The following is a 13,269-nucleotide window of genomic DNA, read 5'->3' as shown; positions in this document are numbered from 1 at the left end:
AGCCTCACCTCTGGCAATCATGCTCACTTTTAATCAAATAGGTTAAGGAATGAATACAATTTCTTCATGTTCAACAATCTCATGCTTTCTCAAAGTCTATCAATCATGTTGCAAACTTTAATTCCAAGGACTGAGAATGAGGTATAATTTATTTACAAGGCACCAACAGCATTTCCAAAATTATCCTGTTCTTTATTATATAACAGGATGTTTTCTCTATTCTTTTTTACTCTGTATTTATTCTAAAACCCAAAATGATGGAAGCAAGAAAAATGATGTGAACAAAATGGGAGGGGGGCTAGAAAGCTACTTAGAAATTACTACGATACACCAATGACAGCTGAAATTAAATTGAAAAACCACAATGTTGAAAGTCTAAAATCCCAGAAAAAGTTCTTAGGATTGTTGCTAGATACATAACAAAGTGACTCCAAGAACTGAAACGTGTTCTCTATATTTTGTCAGCTTCGTGGGAGGCTGGAAAATTAAGTGGGCAGAAAAAAAATGATCTAACCCAAGATTAAGATAAAGAGCATGCAAAAGATATAATTAAGGAAAAATTTAAAAACAGGAGACAGAATTTTAAATACAAGTCTAAACAGTCAAATAGCTGATGGGAACTGTGGTGAGTCAATGTGTTCCCCCCCACCTAAACCAATTCAATTTTCATGAGTGCAAAGGTGCCTTTTCTTCATTTCTTAGATGAGATCAGATAATCTCATATTCCCCCTGCTTTGATAGAACCTGACTGATGTCTGACCTCTGGCTCATTGTATCCAAAGCAGCCAAAGTCACACTGGTCCCAAAAAAAGCCAGATATTTTCAAAGGCAATTGTTCTTTCTCTGATACTGTTACAAGGGAGACTAATTCAGTATTAAAATGTCTAAAGGATTTAACTCGAAGTCAAACTGAGAGAGAGAAAGAACACTGGAAAGACTGAATAGGCCACATTTATTTTTTACATATAATTCCTTGCTTAGACAGTAGGAGAAAGGAAGAAAGGAAGGGGGGGAAGGGAAAAACAACTCAAAGATCTCTGACTCAAAATTTCGAACATCCAATCTAAAATTAATACACAGATAGATATATACAATACTGAGAGATATAATTAGAGCAAATTTTAAAACAGAGAGCAATTTTTCTTTGGCTGATTTCAAAAGTTCTGAATTTTAAAATAAGACAACCTGCTTAAGGACAATAGATACTTTTACTGAAATGCTGGGAATGTCCTAAAATCCATTTGACCATGCTGAGAAATATCATGTGTCAGGAGTATTTTGTTAAATATCTTTCAAAAGCTATGCATCTGAGGCACCTGCGTGGCTCCATCGGTTAAGCGGTTAACCATCTGCCTTTTTTGGCTTGGGTCATGATCCCAGGGTCCTGGGATCACCTGGAATCAGCCCGCATCAGCAAGGAGCCTGCTTCTCCCTCTCCCTCTGCCCTTCCCCCTGCTTGTGCTCTCTCTCTCTGTCAAATGAATGAATAAAATCTTAAAAAAAAAAAAAAAAAAAAAAAAACCTGTGCATCTAATTAAACTTGGAATTTGACAAAACATCTGGGGAAAAAAAAAGCCAGTCCAACTTCCTCAGAACAGTGCTATACCAGCAAATATAAATCATTTTCAAAGGTTCTACAAGTCACATGACTTTGACATGCAGACACAAGAGCATGATCTAGACCAGAGGTCAGCAAACTTTTCCTTAACAGACCAGAGTGTAAATATTTCAGTTTGTGGGCCACATAGTCTGGGTTACAACTATTCAACTCTATAGGTATAGCGCTAAAGCAAACACAGACGATACTTAAATAACGTGCATGGCTGTGTTCCAGTGAAACTGTATTTATGGACACTGAAATCTGAATTTTATGGGTCTTTTAAATTTTTTCAACTGTTCGTAGCTCATGGGCCATAGAGAAACAAGCAATGGGTCAAATTTGGCACATGGACCACAGTTTGCCAACCCCTGATCTAGGCAATTAAATCAGGCACAGAAGAATATTTAAACTGTTTTACAAAATATTAGGCATTACTAGAGAAAGAGTCAGTTAGGGGTAGGAGGGGGGCCTTCATTATCTATACACAGAAAGCTATATAAAGGCAGTTTCTACTAAAATAATTCAAGAGGGGGGGAAAAGGCTTTGACAGAAAATTAAATTTCTGACTCTACTGATAGATCAGTAACTTCTAAAGAAAAACAGATTTCTAGGGCATCATCCTACAGCCCATGAGTTCTTGATGTGGGAAACTGTAATTTTACAGGATTTTATACAGGAAGAAAAGAAGCAGCAATTTAACAATCAAGTCAAGGGAAAGAATGGCAACAAGATGATTATAATCAGAGCAGAGGGAACTAACTGCAAGCTCTACACAGGCTACACATCCAGGATTCGGGGACAAGGTCATAAAATGGTGACCTCTGAAATTGAAGCCAATAAGTATCATCAAATAATGAAATTAGCTGTGTGCAAAAGTGACCTACCTGAAGAGATGGTTTGTAAGCCTGTTGCTAATGAGAGGACTCCTCCAAAATCTCATCAGACACTAAAAAACAAATAATCTGAGATAAACTGAGCGCTAATTAATCATATCAATCTGTGGCAATGTCATAACAGAAGGATGGAAGGTCCACATGGAGAAAGACAAGCCAAAGATAAGACTCTGTCAGTGTTTCTCTGCAGGCCTGGGCAGGTGATGGTGTGCCCTGGCCTACTCTGTGAGCCCATCTTGCTTTGAAGAAAGATGGGTGCTTCCAGCTGCCTTGTTGAAGGAGGGTGCCTCCAGGGCAGACTGTCCACTCACCACCCACTTCTGGAACAGAATAGCTTCCCAGACTCTCCTACTGAGAACTGATGCTCTGGCCAGGCCACCCCAGTGTCTCATCTGCCTTGCAAGGTTATTTCTCTTCTTATAAATTAAGAATCAAATATTCATATGCATTAAGTCTCTGATGACTTTGTTAAGTATGAAAAGTCCCCAAAAACCTCTTAATCATGACCATGGGTGAACAGATAAAAAAAACCTCATGCAATTCTCCCACACGGTTTCATAAATTGCAAACTGAGGACAAGGCAATCAGTACCACCACAAAGGGATACATAATGGTGTGAGGCCACCTTATTCAGCCACCATTACTGGTCTCTCTTTTTAAGAGATGTGCCCTTAAAGAGAGGATACACAGCCAAGAACACTTGAGCTCTGGAGTCAGACAGCTTGTTTTGAACAAATTCCTGCTCCATCATTTCCTAAACTAAGGTTTCTTAAATTCCCTGAGCTCAGTTTCTTCATCTTATAAAATAGAGACAAAGAAGGGATATAGCTCAGAGAATTATTGTGAGGATTAAAGGAAATAATGCATATGAAGTACATGACACAATGCCTGGCACCTAGAAAGCACTCAACAAATGGCAGTTCGTTTTTGGTACTACCATTGTCACTATTTTTTATTATTATTAACTATAACAATGGCAATAAATTATTTTGCTGCATTCATTGACTCCGGTAATACTCTAGTAGTTAATCTTCATTCACAGCGGAAGTTTCCTTCTTTAGCTGAAGCTCTGGAGAGCATTTCCTCCTCTTTGGGCACAACATTAATTCCAACTCAAGACTGCAAACAACTTCACAAGCTCTTCACCCAGATGCAGAACTGCTCCTCCTTCAATAGCGACTACCTTCCTCACACAAGCATACCTGTTTAATCTCACTCCTCACTTCTGACCAGGCTCAACAACCATGCCAATTGCCTCAAACCTCCTACCCTTCTTCCTAATTACCTCCTCCTCTTCCATTATTATAAAACAAGAGCTCTCCAACATTATGGCAAGTTTACCACCTACACACTCCTGATGTGAAGATTTTAACAATCCCTTACACAGTAGACAGAGCAAGAGCCATCAGGCAAATGCAAATTAAAGCCACTTTGCATCTTCTAGAATGGTAATAATTAAAAAAAAAAGAGGCAGACAATAACAAGTGTTGACAAAAATGTAGGAAAACTGGAACTCTCATACACTGCTGGTGGGAATGTAAAATGGTGTAGCCCCTTTAAAAAAAAGTTGGAAATTCCTCAAAAGCTAAACAAAGTTACCATATGACCCAGCAATTCCACTTTTAAATATATATGTAAAAGAACTGAAAACATATGTCCACAAAAAAATAAGTACACAGATGTTCATAGCAACATTATTCAAAATAGCCAAAAAGTGTTAGCAACTCAAATATCACAGATAAACAAAATGTGGTATATGGACACAATTTCAACAATAAAAGGGAATGAAGTATTTGACTCATGCTACAACATGAATGAACCTTGAAAACATTACGCTAAGTGAAAAAAAGCCAGACACAAAAGGCCACATATTGTATGATTCCATTTATATGAAACATCCAATAGGTAAACTTAAGAGTCAGAGAGCAGACTGGTGGTTGCCAGAGGATGAAGGGGTTGGGAGGAAATGGGTATGGGGTTTCTTCTGTGGATGACAAAAAATGTTCATCAAATTGACTGTGGTGGTGCATATACTAAAAGCCACCGATTGTACACATTAAACAGGTGAATTGCATGGTATGTAAGTTTTACCTTCATTAAGTTCTTATGCCATAAGTAAAAAATAAATGTGTGCCAAAGGATAACAAATGGGTCAGAGAGGAACGGGGGTCCTCTGGGTCGGTAGGAAGCATGGGAATAAAATCAGCCAACAGACTCATGAAAACTCCCTCAAAACCACAGACTGCAAATCTATTTTTAAAAGCCATTCAAATCAAACATCTGTTAGCTTTTCAAGTGACTCCAAAACATTTTCATTACTCTAGTTATAGACTATATAAATACAGTAACTTAGAAATGTACTCTTATTTAATGGCTTGTTTGTTTATAGTCTGGCTAACTCCAAAATCATAACCTCTAATATATGAGATACAGAACTAGTCATACTAGTCACATTTAATTCACTTACTTATTCAACAAACATTTATTATATGCCTACTACGTGCCAGGCAGTGTCCTAGGTGTCAGGGATGCAAAGATGGCTGAGACACAAGCCCTCCTCTCCAGCACCTCACTGCATCCTGAGCTGAGTTATAACAGAGTTAAGAAAACATTCTGACACCTGTGGCTACAAATGAAGTAAGCTCCTAATAGATGTGTTTCAATGAAGATGATGATATAAAATATTTACAATGCAATGACCATTAACCCTGTAGTGACTAGTCCTCCAGAGCAGCAGCCTACCTGTTGACATGCTCCTCCCAATCCTCTGGTGGAGGAGGGGCATCTGCATCCGTCCTGGCGAAGATGACATGCCGTTCACACTCATTCATCACGCTGCGTGCCTTCTGATTGTCATAGAGCGGCACAGGGGTTGATGTGACTGTCTCCACATCTATTGGGACGTCTGATTCACTGTAAACAGGTGAGGAAATAGGACCAGGCCACACGTACTTCACACAACACAGGTGTTTAACGATCATCTGGTTGCCAAAAAATGACTCTTTAATATAATCAGCTTTAAAGTATGCAATAAGCACATTATACCCACAAGAAAATTATGATCCAAAGTCATCTTTCCCACACTTGTCTAGATCTCTGCCCTCTGACATGCTGTTATGTGCTGGGGGAATACAAAGTCATTTTAAAACAAGTGTAGGGATCCCTGGGTGGCGCAGCGGTTTGGCGCCTGCCTTTGGCCCAGGGCGCGATCCCGGAGACCCGGGATCGAATCCCATGTCGGGCTCCCGGTGCATGGAGCCTGCTTCTCCCTCTGCCTGTGTCTCTGCCTCGCTCTCTCTCTCTCTCTCTCTCTCTCTCTCTGTGTGTGTGTGTGACTATCATAAATAAATAAAAATTAAAAAAATAAAATAAAACAAGTGTATATAAAAAAATGACAAATAGCTATTGATTTTAAAAGACAAAAATTTTCCATAAGCAAACAGATGACTGCCTAGATGTGCTTTCCAATACAGTAACTATAAGCCACAATGCAACTATTTAAATTAATAAAAATTAAGCAGAACTAAAAGTTCAGTTCCTCCATTACACTAGCTACATTTCAAGTGCTCAACAGACATGTGGCTAGCAGCTACCATATTAGCACAGATACAGAACATTTTTCTCATCCCAGAAAGTTCCGCTGAACAGTGTTCCTCCAGTTTTAAATTATTCATACAAACCTTCCCTTTCACTATCAAGTCAACTGGTAGCTAATTATATACTATAAAAGCATATGATTCTCTAAGACAGATCACCTGGAATGTATACACCTTAGTTATTTAACTCACTGTGTAAGGAGCCTAGAACAGAAACAAATAAAAATGGACATGTGATAGATCTTTCATATTTTAAAATGTTGTTAATGATATCCTAGCGCCATAAGGGCTGGGCTCTTCACTACACAAAAGTTAGTGCATGCCCATCAAAATGGTCGACTGGCTGTCTGCCAAACAGAGTTTTAACTTTTTGACCCCAATGATCTTATTGCATCTATTCCCAATAGTTGCAATAATTACATCATTATGAAATGAAGTAAAATAATGTGCAGCTAGATTTGGTGGTAGTTCAAAGAGCTGATTATCTTTTCTGGACCAGACATTGGACTAGGCCCTTGGACTTGTATGCCTAAAAGAAAACTCTGGATTTCACCTTTCCAAAACTATCCTCCACCCCCTAGGGGCCTCACTCCTGGTCTTCCCCAACTCAAGGCACTACTCAGCTACTCAAGCCAAAAATCTTACTCACCCTAATTTCACCGTTGCCCTTAACCCTGGCCTGTCTTTCCAATTCACCACAGGTATTGTTGCTCAACCTATGAAATATATCTCAAGGTTATCTTTTTTCTTCATCTGTACTATTCCTGCCCCTATTCAACCTATCATGATCTCTGGCCCCCATTACTGCAATGGTCTCCTAGCAGGTCTTCTATGTCCACTCCTGAGCTATATCTACTCAACAAAAATTCAAAGTGATATAAATCCAATCTCTAGTTTAAAATCCTTTAATGACCTCTTACCACTCTTAGCATCAAATTCCTATATGAGGTAGCCTCCACCAACTTCCCTAGCTCCCACTAACACCCTCACTACAAACCATATTCCAGACAGAATGACCTAAAAAGTCCCTAGAACATGCTAATTCCCATTTTCAGGACCTATACATGGAGATGGTTTATAAGAGGTAATAATTTTCTAAGTACTGAAATGAGCAAGTCCTCGGAATCTCACTTTAAGAAAACATCACAAACATCACAAACATCCCAACACAGGAGTTTCAATGTTAGCAAGAAGCTATAAAGGAGCTCTTGCAGTTATGCCCCATGCCAGAGGCATCAAGATTATGCTAGATTATCCCTAAAAGTCACAGATTCCCCTACCCTGTTACAACTAAAACAGCCAACCAAATACTGCCCTCATTGGGAAATAAAGTAAAACCAACTATTCTATTCTCATTTAAAACACACACATCAGGGGCAGCCTGGGTGGCTAGGCAGTTTAGCGCAGTCTTCGGCCCGGGGCGTGATCCTAGGGACCCGGGATCAAGTCGCGTGTAGGGCTCCCTGCGTGGAGCCTGCTTCTCCCTCTGCCAGTGTCTCTGCCTCTCTGTTTCTCTGTGTCTCTCATGAATAAATAAATAAAATCTTAAACACACACACACACACACACACACACACACACATATCATGGTACCTCTAGCTCATTAAGGCTCAATGGGAGGTAAAAAGAAGCAAAATACAAGATTTCTATTCACCAACAAACCTAAAACTTGTCCTAGAGGAAACATTAGACATTCGATTAGATTAAAACAAACAAAGAAAAAATCTCTTCCCCCCAAAAAAAGTTAACAAATTAAGGGCATGATTTGATCATCAAAATAGTATATATCAACTGATCTTGAAATAAAATTAGAATACCTTAAAGCTCAAAAGAAGTGCTAAACAAGCTGATTTAGGCCAAATGTAATTGTATCACATATTACACAGTAAGTTTATGAAAAAAATCCTTACCCTATAATGTAAGCCAGTTGAAAATACAATCACACCTAGGAAGGGTTAGTATCAACCCATGGGTGACAAGCTGAAAGCAAGGTCTTGGAAAAGCTCCTAAACTTTGCTGGGTGAAGCCAGGAAAAAGAAAGCGCATTCCCTTAAAAAAGTCATTGTTGCCAGTGTTGGAGCAAGCCAGAACACTGGACTAAAAGAAAGGAGTCTAATCATGAGCGGCGATTTTTAAAACTCAATTCTTCAGTCTTTTTCTTCGCCAGCTAAATAATCCTCTTTCCATACAAGTCCTATTTACTATGGGGATACGTTGTTTGCTTTCCCAACTTGTTAGAGGTCTTGAATGCAGATGTCTACATTAGAGGCGGGATACCTGAAGTGAACATCCAAGGCCCCCATACAATCGCCCACAATAAAATCCTCTCTAATCCCCACCATCTGGTGACTGTCCAGTTAGGGCAAGGGCAGCCCTGGGGACAGAGAAGCCCAAACTCACATGGTACTTTCGTGCTGCCTCCGGGGAGTAACAAAGAGCATGCGCGTGGGGCGGGCACTACTGGCATCTGGGTGGGCACTCCATGGCTTGGCATAGCTATGATCCAGAAAAACCAGGTCCAGCTCCCGCTCGTGCACTGAAAGCTGAAAGAGCAGCGAGGTGCCCATGCGCCGCGCTGAAGTCTGGAAGTCCCTCTCCCCACCGCGGTGGGCCATGTCAGTAGAGGGCCAGCAAGTCAGAGAATGGGTATCTGCATGCTAGTCACCTGCAGCGAAAAAGTTTCGGTTTAAGTCCATTCAAAGATCCTAAATCTCTTCCAACCTAGAGTATCGAATATGCATGCTTCTCACTTTTGTGACTTTCTATCATTCGGAACTGGGTAATCCACTACGCCGCAGACCCTTGCCCATCATAGGAAGGGCTCCCGAGATCCCACACCACTCCCCCTCCCCCCCCCCAAAAAAAACTATGGGCGCCATAGGATCCTCCATATTCACTCTACAAAATTCAGCGTTTACGGAGAGCCCGCTGGCTCCACTGTTCACAAAGGCCTCACATGGACACATGCTAAACTTGCTTGGCCAGCACCACAAACTCTTGGGCGGGCGGGCGGGCGGGCAGCAGGCAGGGCTTGGGCAAACCACGGGACTCACAGACACTAATTCCCCCAGGACGGAGGGTCTCCCCCGCTCCGCGGCTTCGGCCCACCCCGACACCTTCGTGGAGCCAGCTCCGCGCCCGAGGGAGCACCCCCCCTACAGCAGGGCCTGGGCCTCTTTCGTAGGTTAAAAGTTTTGCAACTACTTTGTAATAGTCTAGAGTCCCCAAAACACGCCAACGAGGGCTCCTGCCCCGGGCACGCAGCAAAACGCGAAGCCAGGAGGCGCCCTGCCCCCGCCCCGGTGGATCGTCCGCGGCAAACCGCCCGGCGCCCCACGTACCCCTCGGGGTCTCGCCGCCGAGCCTCCAAGCGCCCCATCTGGCGGGCGGGGCTTATAATTCGCACTTTACGGACGGAGGCGCCAGCTCGGGGCACAGAAGCGACTCGGCCAAGGTCACCGAGAGTTCGCGACGAGGAGGAGCCGCCTCGCACCCGCCTCCCGCCCGCGTCACGGGCCCGGGCCCGGCCGGGCGCCCGCCTCACGGCGGCCCGCCTCTGCCCCCGCCGCCCGGCCCCGGGCTCTAGCCCCCAGCCCCCGCATGCCCCGGGAGCCCTGAAGCCCTCGCCCACACTCCCGCTCGCCCGGGCCGGGCCGCGACCCGCCCGAGCCGCCACCCCGCCGGGGCCGGCCCTGCCCTCACCCGCAATCGCCGGGCCGCGCGCTCGGCCCGGGCCGAATCCCTGCGCGCGTGCGCGTTACCGCCTCCACGCCCGGCGCCCCGCAAAACGCGGAAGCGGATTCCCTCCCGAGAAGGGTGGTGAGCGGCAAAACCCGGAAAGGGAGTGAGCGCCTGCGGCCCCAGGGGCGGGAAGAGGAGCGCCCGGAGGCGCGCGGCTCTCGAGCTCAGAAGTCCGCCCTGAATGCAGAGTCGAAAAGGCTCCTGCTGCTGAGGCGTCTGAGGGGGCAGTGCCGCTCCAGGTAGAGATCAGGCTCAGGGGGTTGGAATCTCAGCTCCGACCCGAAACCCCTTGGCTTTACGACCCCAGCAAGATCTCAGCGTCGCCCTCACCCCTGAATGTGCAAATACTTCCCCCCCCGGGGGAGGGGCGGGGGCTGGGAGAATGAACTGGGTAATGCCCTACCTGTCAGGCGCACAAAGAGATCTCAGGATGGTGATTACCATGAGGGCCCCCCAGGGTGTCCTACAACGAAGGGATTGGGGGGGGTGTCTTGAAGGGAAGTCACCTAACGTTGGACTCTGAAGGACCAGGCCATTGCAGAGGGATTGGAAAGGTTAGTTGGGGCCTAGGTGGGGATGGCAAGTGGGCCAAGGACAGCCCAACACCATGTTCTTTAGTATGCCCACTGCTTTCTCAAAACTTTATTTCATTGCAAATTTTTGTTTGTTTGTTTGTTTGTTTGCTTTTTGAGAGTAAGAGACCGTGCACACTAGTGAGTGAGTGGAGGAAGGGCAGAGGGAGAGGGAGAGAGAATTTTATTTTATTCTTTAAAGATTTTGTTTATTCATGAGAGACAGAGAAAGAGAGAGGCAGAGACATACGCAGAGGGAGGAGCAGGCTCCATGCAGGGATCCCAACGTGGGACTCAATCCTGGGACTCCAGGATCACGCCCTGGGCCCAAGGCAGGTGCCAAACCACTGAGCCACCCAGGGATCCTTGGGAGAGAGAATTTTCAACAGACTCCTCTCTGGGCACAGAACCCAGGCTGGGCTTGATCTCAAGACTCTGAGAGCACGACCTGACCTGACCTGACATCAAGAGTTGGGTGCTTAACCAACTGAGCTACCCAGGCATTCCTGGTTGCAAACATTTTAAACTAAGGAGATTTTATGTAAAAATCCAGATTTCTGGACTCTCTTAAAAAGTTGGAGGCTGTGGCAGCACAGGATTCACGTTCTAGCATGGCAGGCATGGGGGCTGCATATGCCCTCACTCTGGCCACCTTCACTAGGCATCCTTGGTCCCCTTGGCATTTGATTCATTACCCAGCTATATACCACAAACATGCACACACACCACACCCCCAGGCTAAATTTAACTGGAGGTGATCCTGAGGTGGAGAAGGCAAAGTCAAGTCCAGTCATTTTAGAATATTAGTGGATTGGTTCAACTCATTTTGGTTGCCTCTCAGGGCAGGAGTGAGACAACTGAAATAACGCTGATGGAGGCAGGTGCAGAGACCAGCCCAAAGAAAGAGACCCAATGCTTCAGAGAGCCTGTGCAATGCAACACAGAGCCCTCTGGACCCAGAGGAAAGATGGAAGGTCAGAGAGTGGGAAGGCAATAGGGAGAAAGGAGACAGGGACACCTAGGTGGCTCAGTGGTTGAGCGTCTGCCTTCAGCTCAGGGCGTGATCCCGGGGTACCAGGATGGAGTCCCACATCAGGCTCCCTACATGGAGCCTGCTTCTCCCTCTGCCTGTGTCTCTGCCTCTCTGTGTCTCTCATGAATAAATAAATAAAATCTAAGAAAGAAAGAAAGAAAGAAAGAAAGAAAGAAAGAAAGAAAGAAAGAAAGAAAGAAAGAGAGAAAGAGAGAAAGGAGGCAAACTGTGGTTATTTCATGATTCTGGACTGTTTCCAACAGGATAGTGAGCATTCTGTATAGTAGTGATGTCAAATCCTTAGCGCTTGTTTCATAGGGGTTTTTTCCAGGGCCTTGGCAGACATGATTAAATGATCAGTCTACTGTGACCCCAGATGCAACTTCAAAATCATTTTCTCCACACTGGACTACAGGCTGTCATTACCAATTGATTTGAGTTGGCCATCTCCTCTCCAAAATTTAGGCTTTCTTTCCTCTGATATCCTGGAGGATACACTTGACATTATTTATTCATTCATTCATCCATTCACAAATATTGTTTTAAAAGATTTTATTTATTTATTCATGAGAGACACACACAGAGAGAGAGAGAGAGAGAGAGAGAGAGAGGCAGAGACTCAGGCCGGGGTCTCCAAGATCAGGCCCTGGGCTGAAGGCGGCACTAAACTGCTGAGCCACCCGGGCTGCCCCACAAATATTTTTTAAAGTCCTACAATGCAGTAAGTACTGTGCTAGATGCTAAGGATACGTCACGGATGAAGCATGCTTCTTTTTTATTTTATTATTTATTTATTCATGAGAGACACAGAGAGAGAGGCAGAGACATAGGCAGAAGGAGAAGGAGGCTTCCTGTAGGGAGCCCCATGTGGGACTCCATCCCAAGATCCCAGGACCATGATCTGAGCCAAAGGTAGATGCTCAACCACTGAGCCCTCCAGGCACCCCAGCATGCTTCTTTTTAATCTACGTGTTAAATTGGTAACCATGAAAATAAAGGCTGGGACACTTGGGTGGCTCAGCGGTTGAGCACCTACCTTGGGCTCAGGGCGTGATCCCAAGGTTCAGGATCGAGTCCCAGGTTGGGCTCCCTGTGAGGAGCCTGCTTCTCTCTCTACCTATGTCTCTGCCTCTCTCTGTGTGCCTCTCATGAATAAATAAATAAAATCTTTTTTTTTTAAATTTTTATTTATTTATGATAGTCACAGAGAGAGAGAGAGAGGCAGAGACAAAGGCAGAGGGAGAAGCAGGCTCCATGCACCGGGAGCCCGATGTGGGATTCCATCCCGGGTCTCCAGGATCGCGCCCTGGGCCAAAGGCAGGCGCCAAACCGCTGCGCCACCCAGGGATCCCAAATAAAATCTTTTAAAAAAGAAAATAAAGACTAACATTTAGAGAATGCCAAACAAGTTCTAAGTGACATAAATGACTACTTCATTTAATTCTATGCTAGGTTTTATCAGAGTCACATCCAGAAAGGTTAAGTATTTTGCCCAAGGTTACACAGCTAGTATCAAAGGCAGAACTAGAAACCAGTCTGGCTCCAGAACCTAGGCATTTGACCCCTTATAACTCCACTCCCCACCATGCCTACTATGATTCAATAAAGGGCAAGGTGATAAGCATACAGAACAGTGAGAACAGTGAGCCAGCTGTGGCTTGAGTGATGGGGTAGGTGTCCCTTTGAAGGTGACATTGAAACTGAAACCAAGAGGAGAATGAGATAACTTGGTAGCTGGGAGAGAAGATCTCTAGGAGAAGAAACAGGGGAGAATAAGGCTCTGAGAGGCAGAAGGGAGCTTGATAACATTAAAAAACAAAAACAAAAAACAGTG

The 13,269-nt window shown here is 44.4% G+C and overlaps 1 protein-coding gene across 14 annotated transcripts in view; it reads right to left on the bottom strand.

Moving 5' to 3' along the window:
- The window catches only part of KANSL3 (KAT8 regulatory NSL complex subunit 3), a 43,779-nt gene extending 33,854 nt beyond the window's left edge, over positions 1 to 9,925 (bottom strand). For 3 of the 14 annotated variants that reach the window (XM_025465004.3, XM_049115479.1, XM_035696061.1), the window contains exons 1-3: positions 9,792 to 9,925; positions 8,490 to 8,754; positions 5,236 to 5,406 (exon numbers count right to left, since the gene is read on the bottom strand). In XM_025465004.3, the coding sequence (XP_025320789.1) occupies positions 5,236 to 5,406; positions 8,490 to 8,704 (386 nt within the window). In that variant the 5' untranslated portion in view covers positions 8,705 to 8,754; positions 9,792 to 9,925. The other 11 variants (XR_007413592.1, XM_035696057.2, XM_049115481.1 and 8 more) reach the window with 9 other exon arrangements.
- Between the last annotated feature and the right edge of the window lie 3,344 nt (positions 9,926 to 13,269).

This window comes from Canis lupus, chromosome 10, assembly GCF_003254725.2.
Source record: "Canis lupus dingo isolate Sandy chromosome 10, ASM325472v2, whole genome shotgun sequence".
Taxonomy (NCBI): domain Eukaryota; kingdom Metazoa; phylum Chordata; class Mammalia; order Carnivora; family Canidae; genus Canis; species Canis lupus.
Note: the sequence above shows the minus strand (reverse complement) of the source record. Positions and strands in the feature narration are given on the sequence as shown.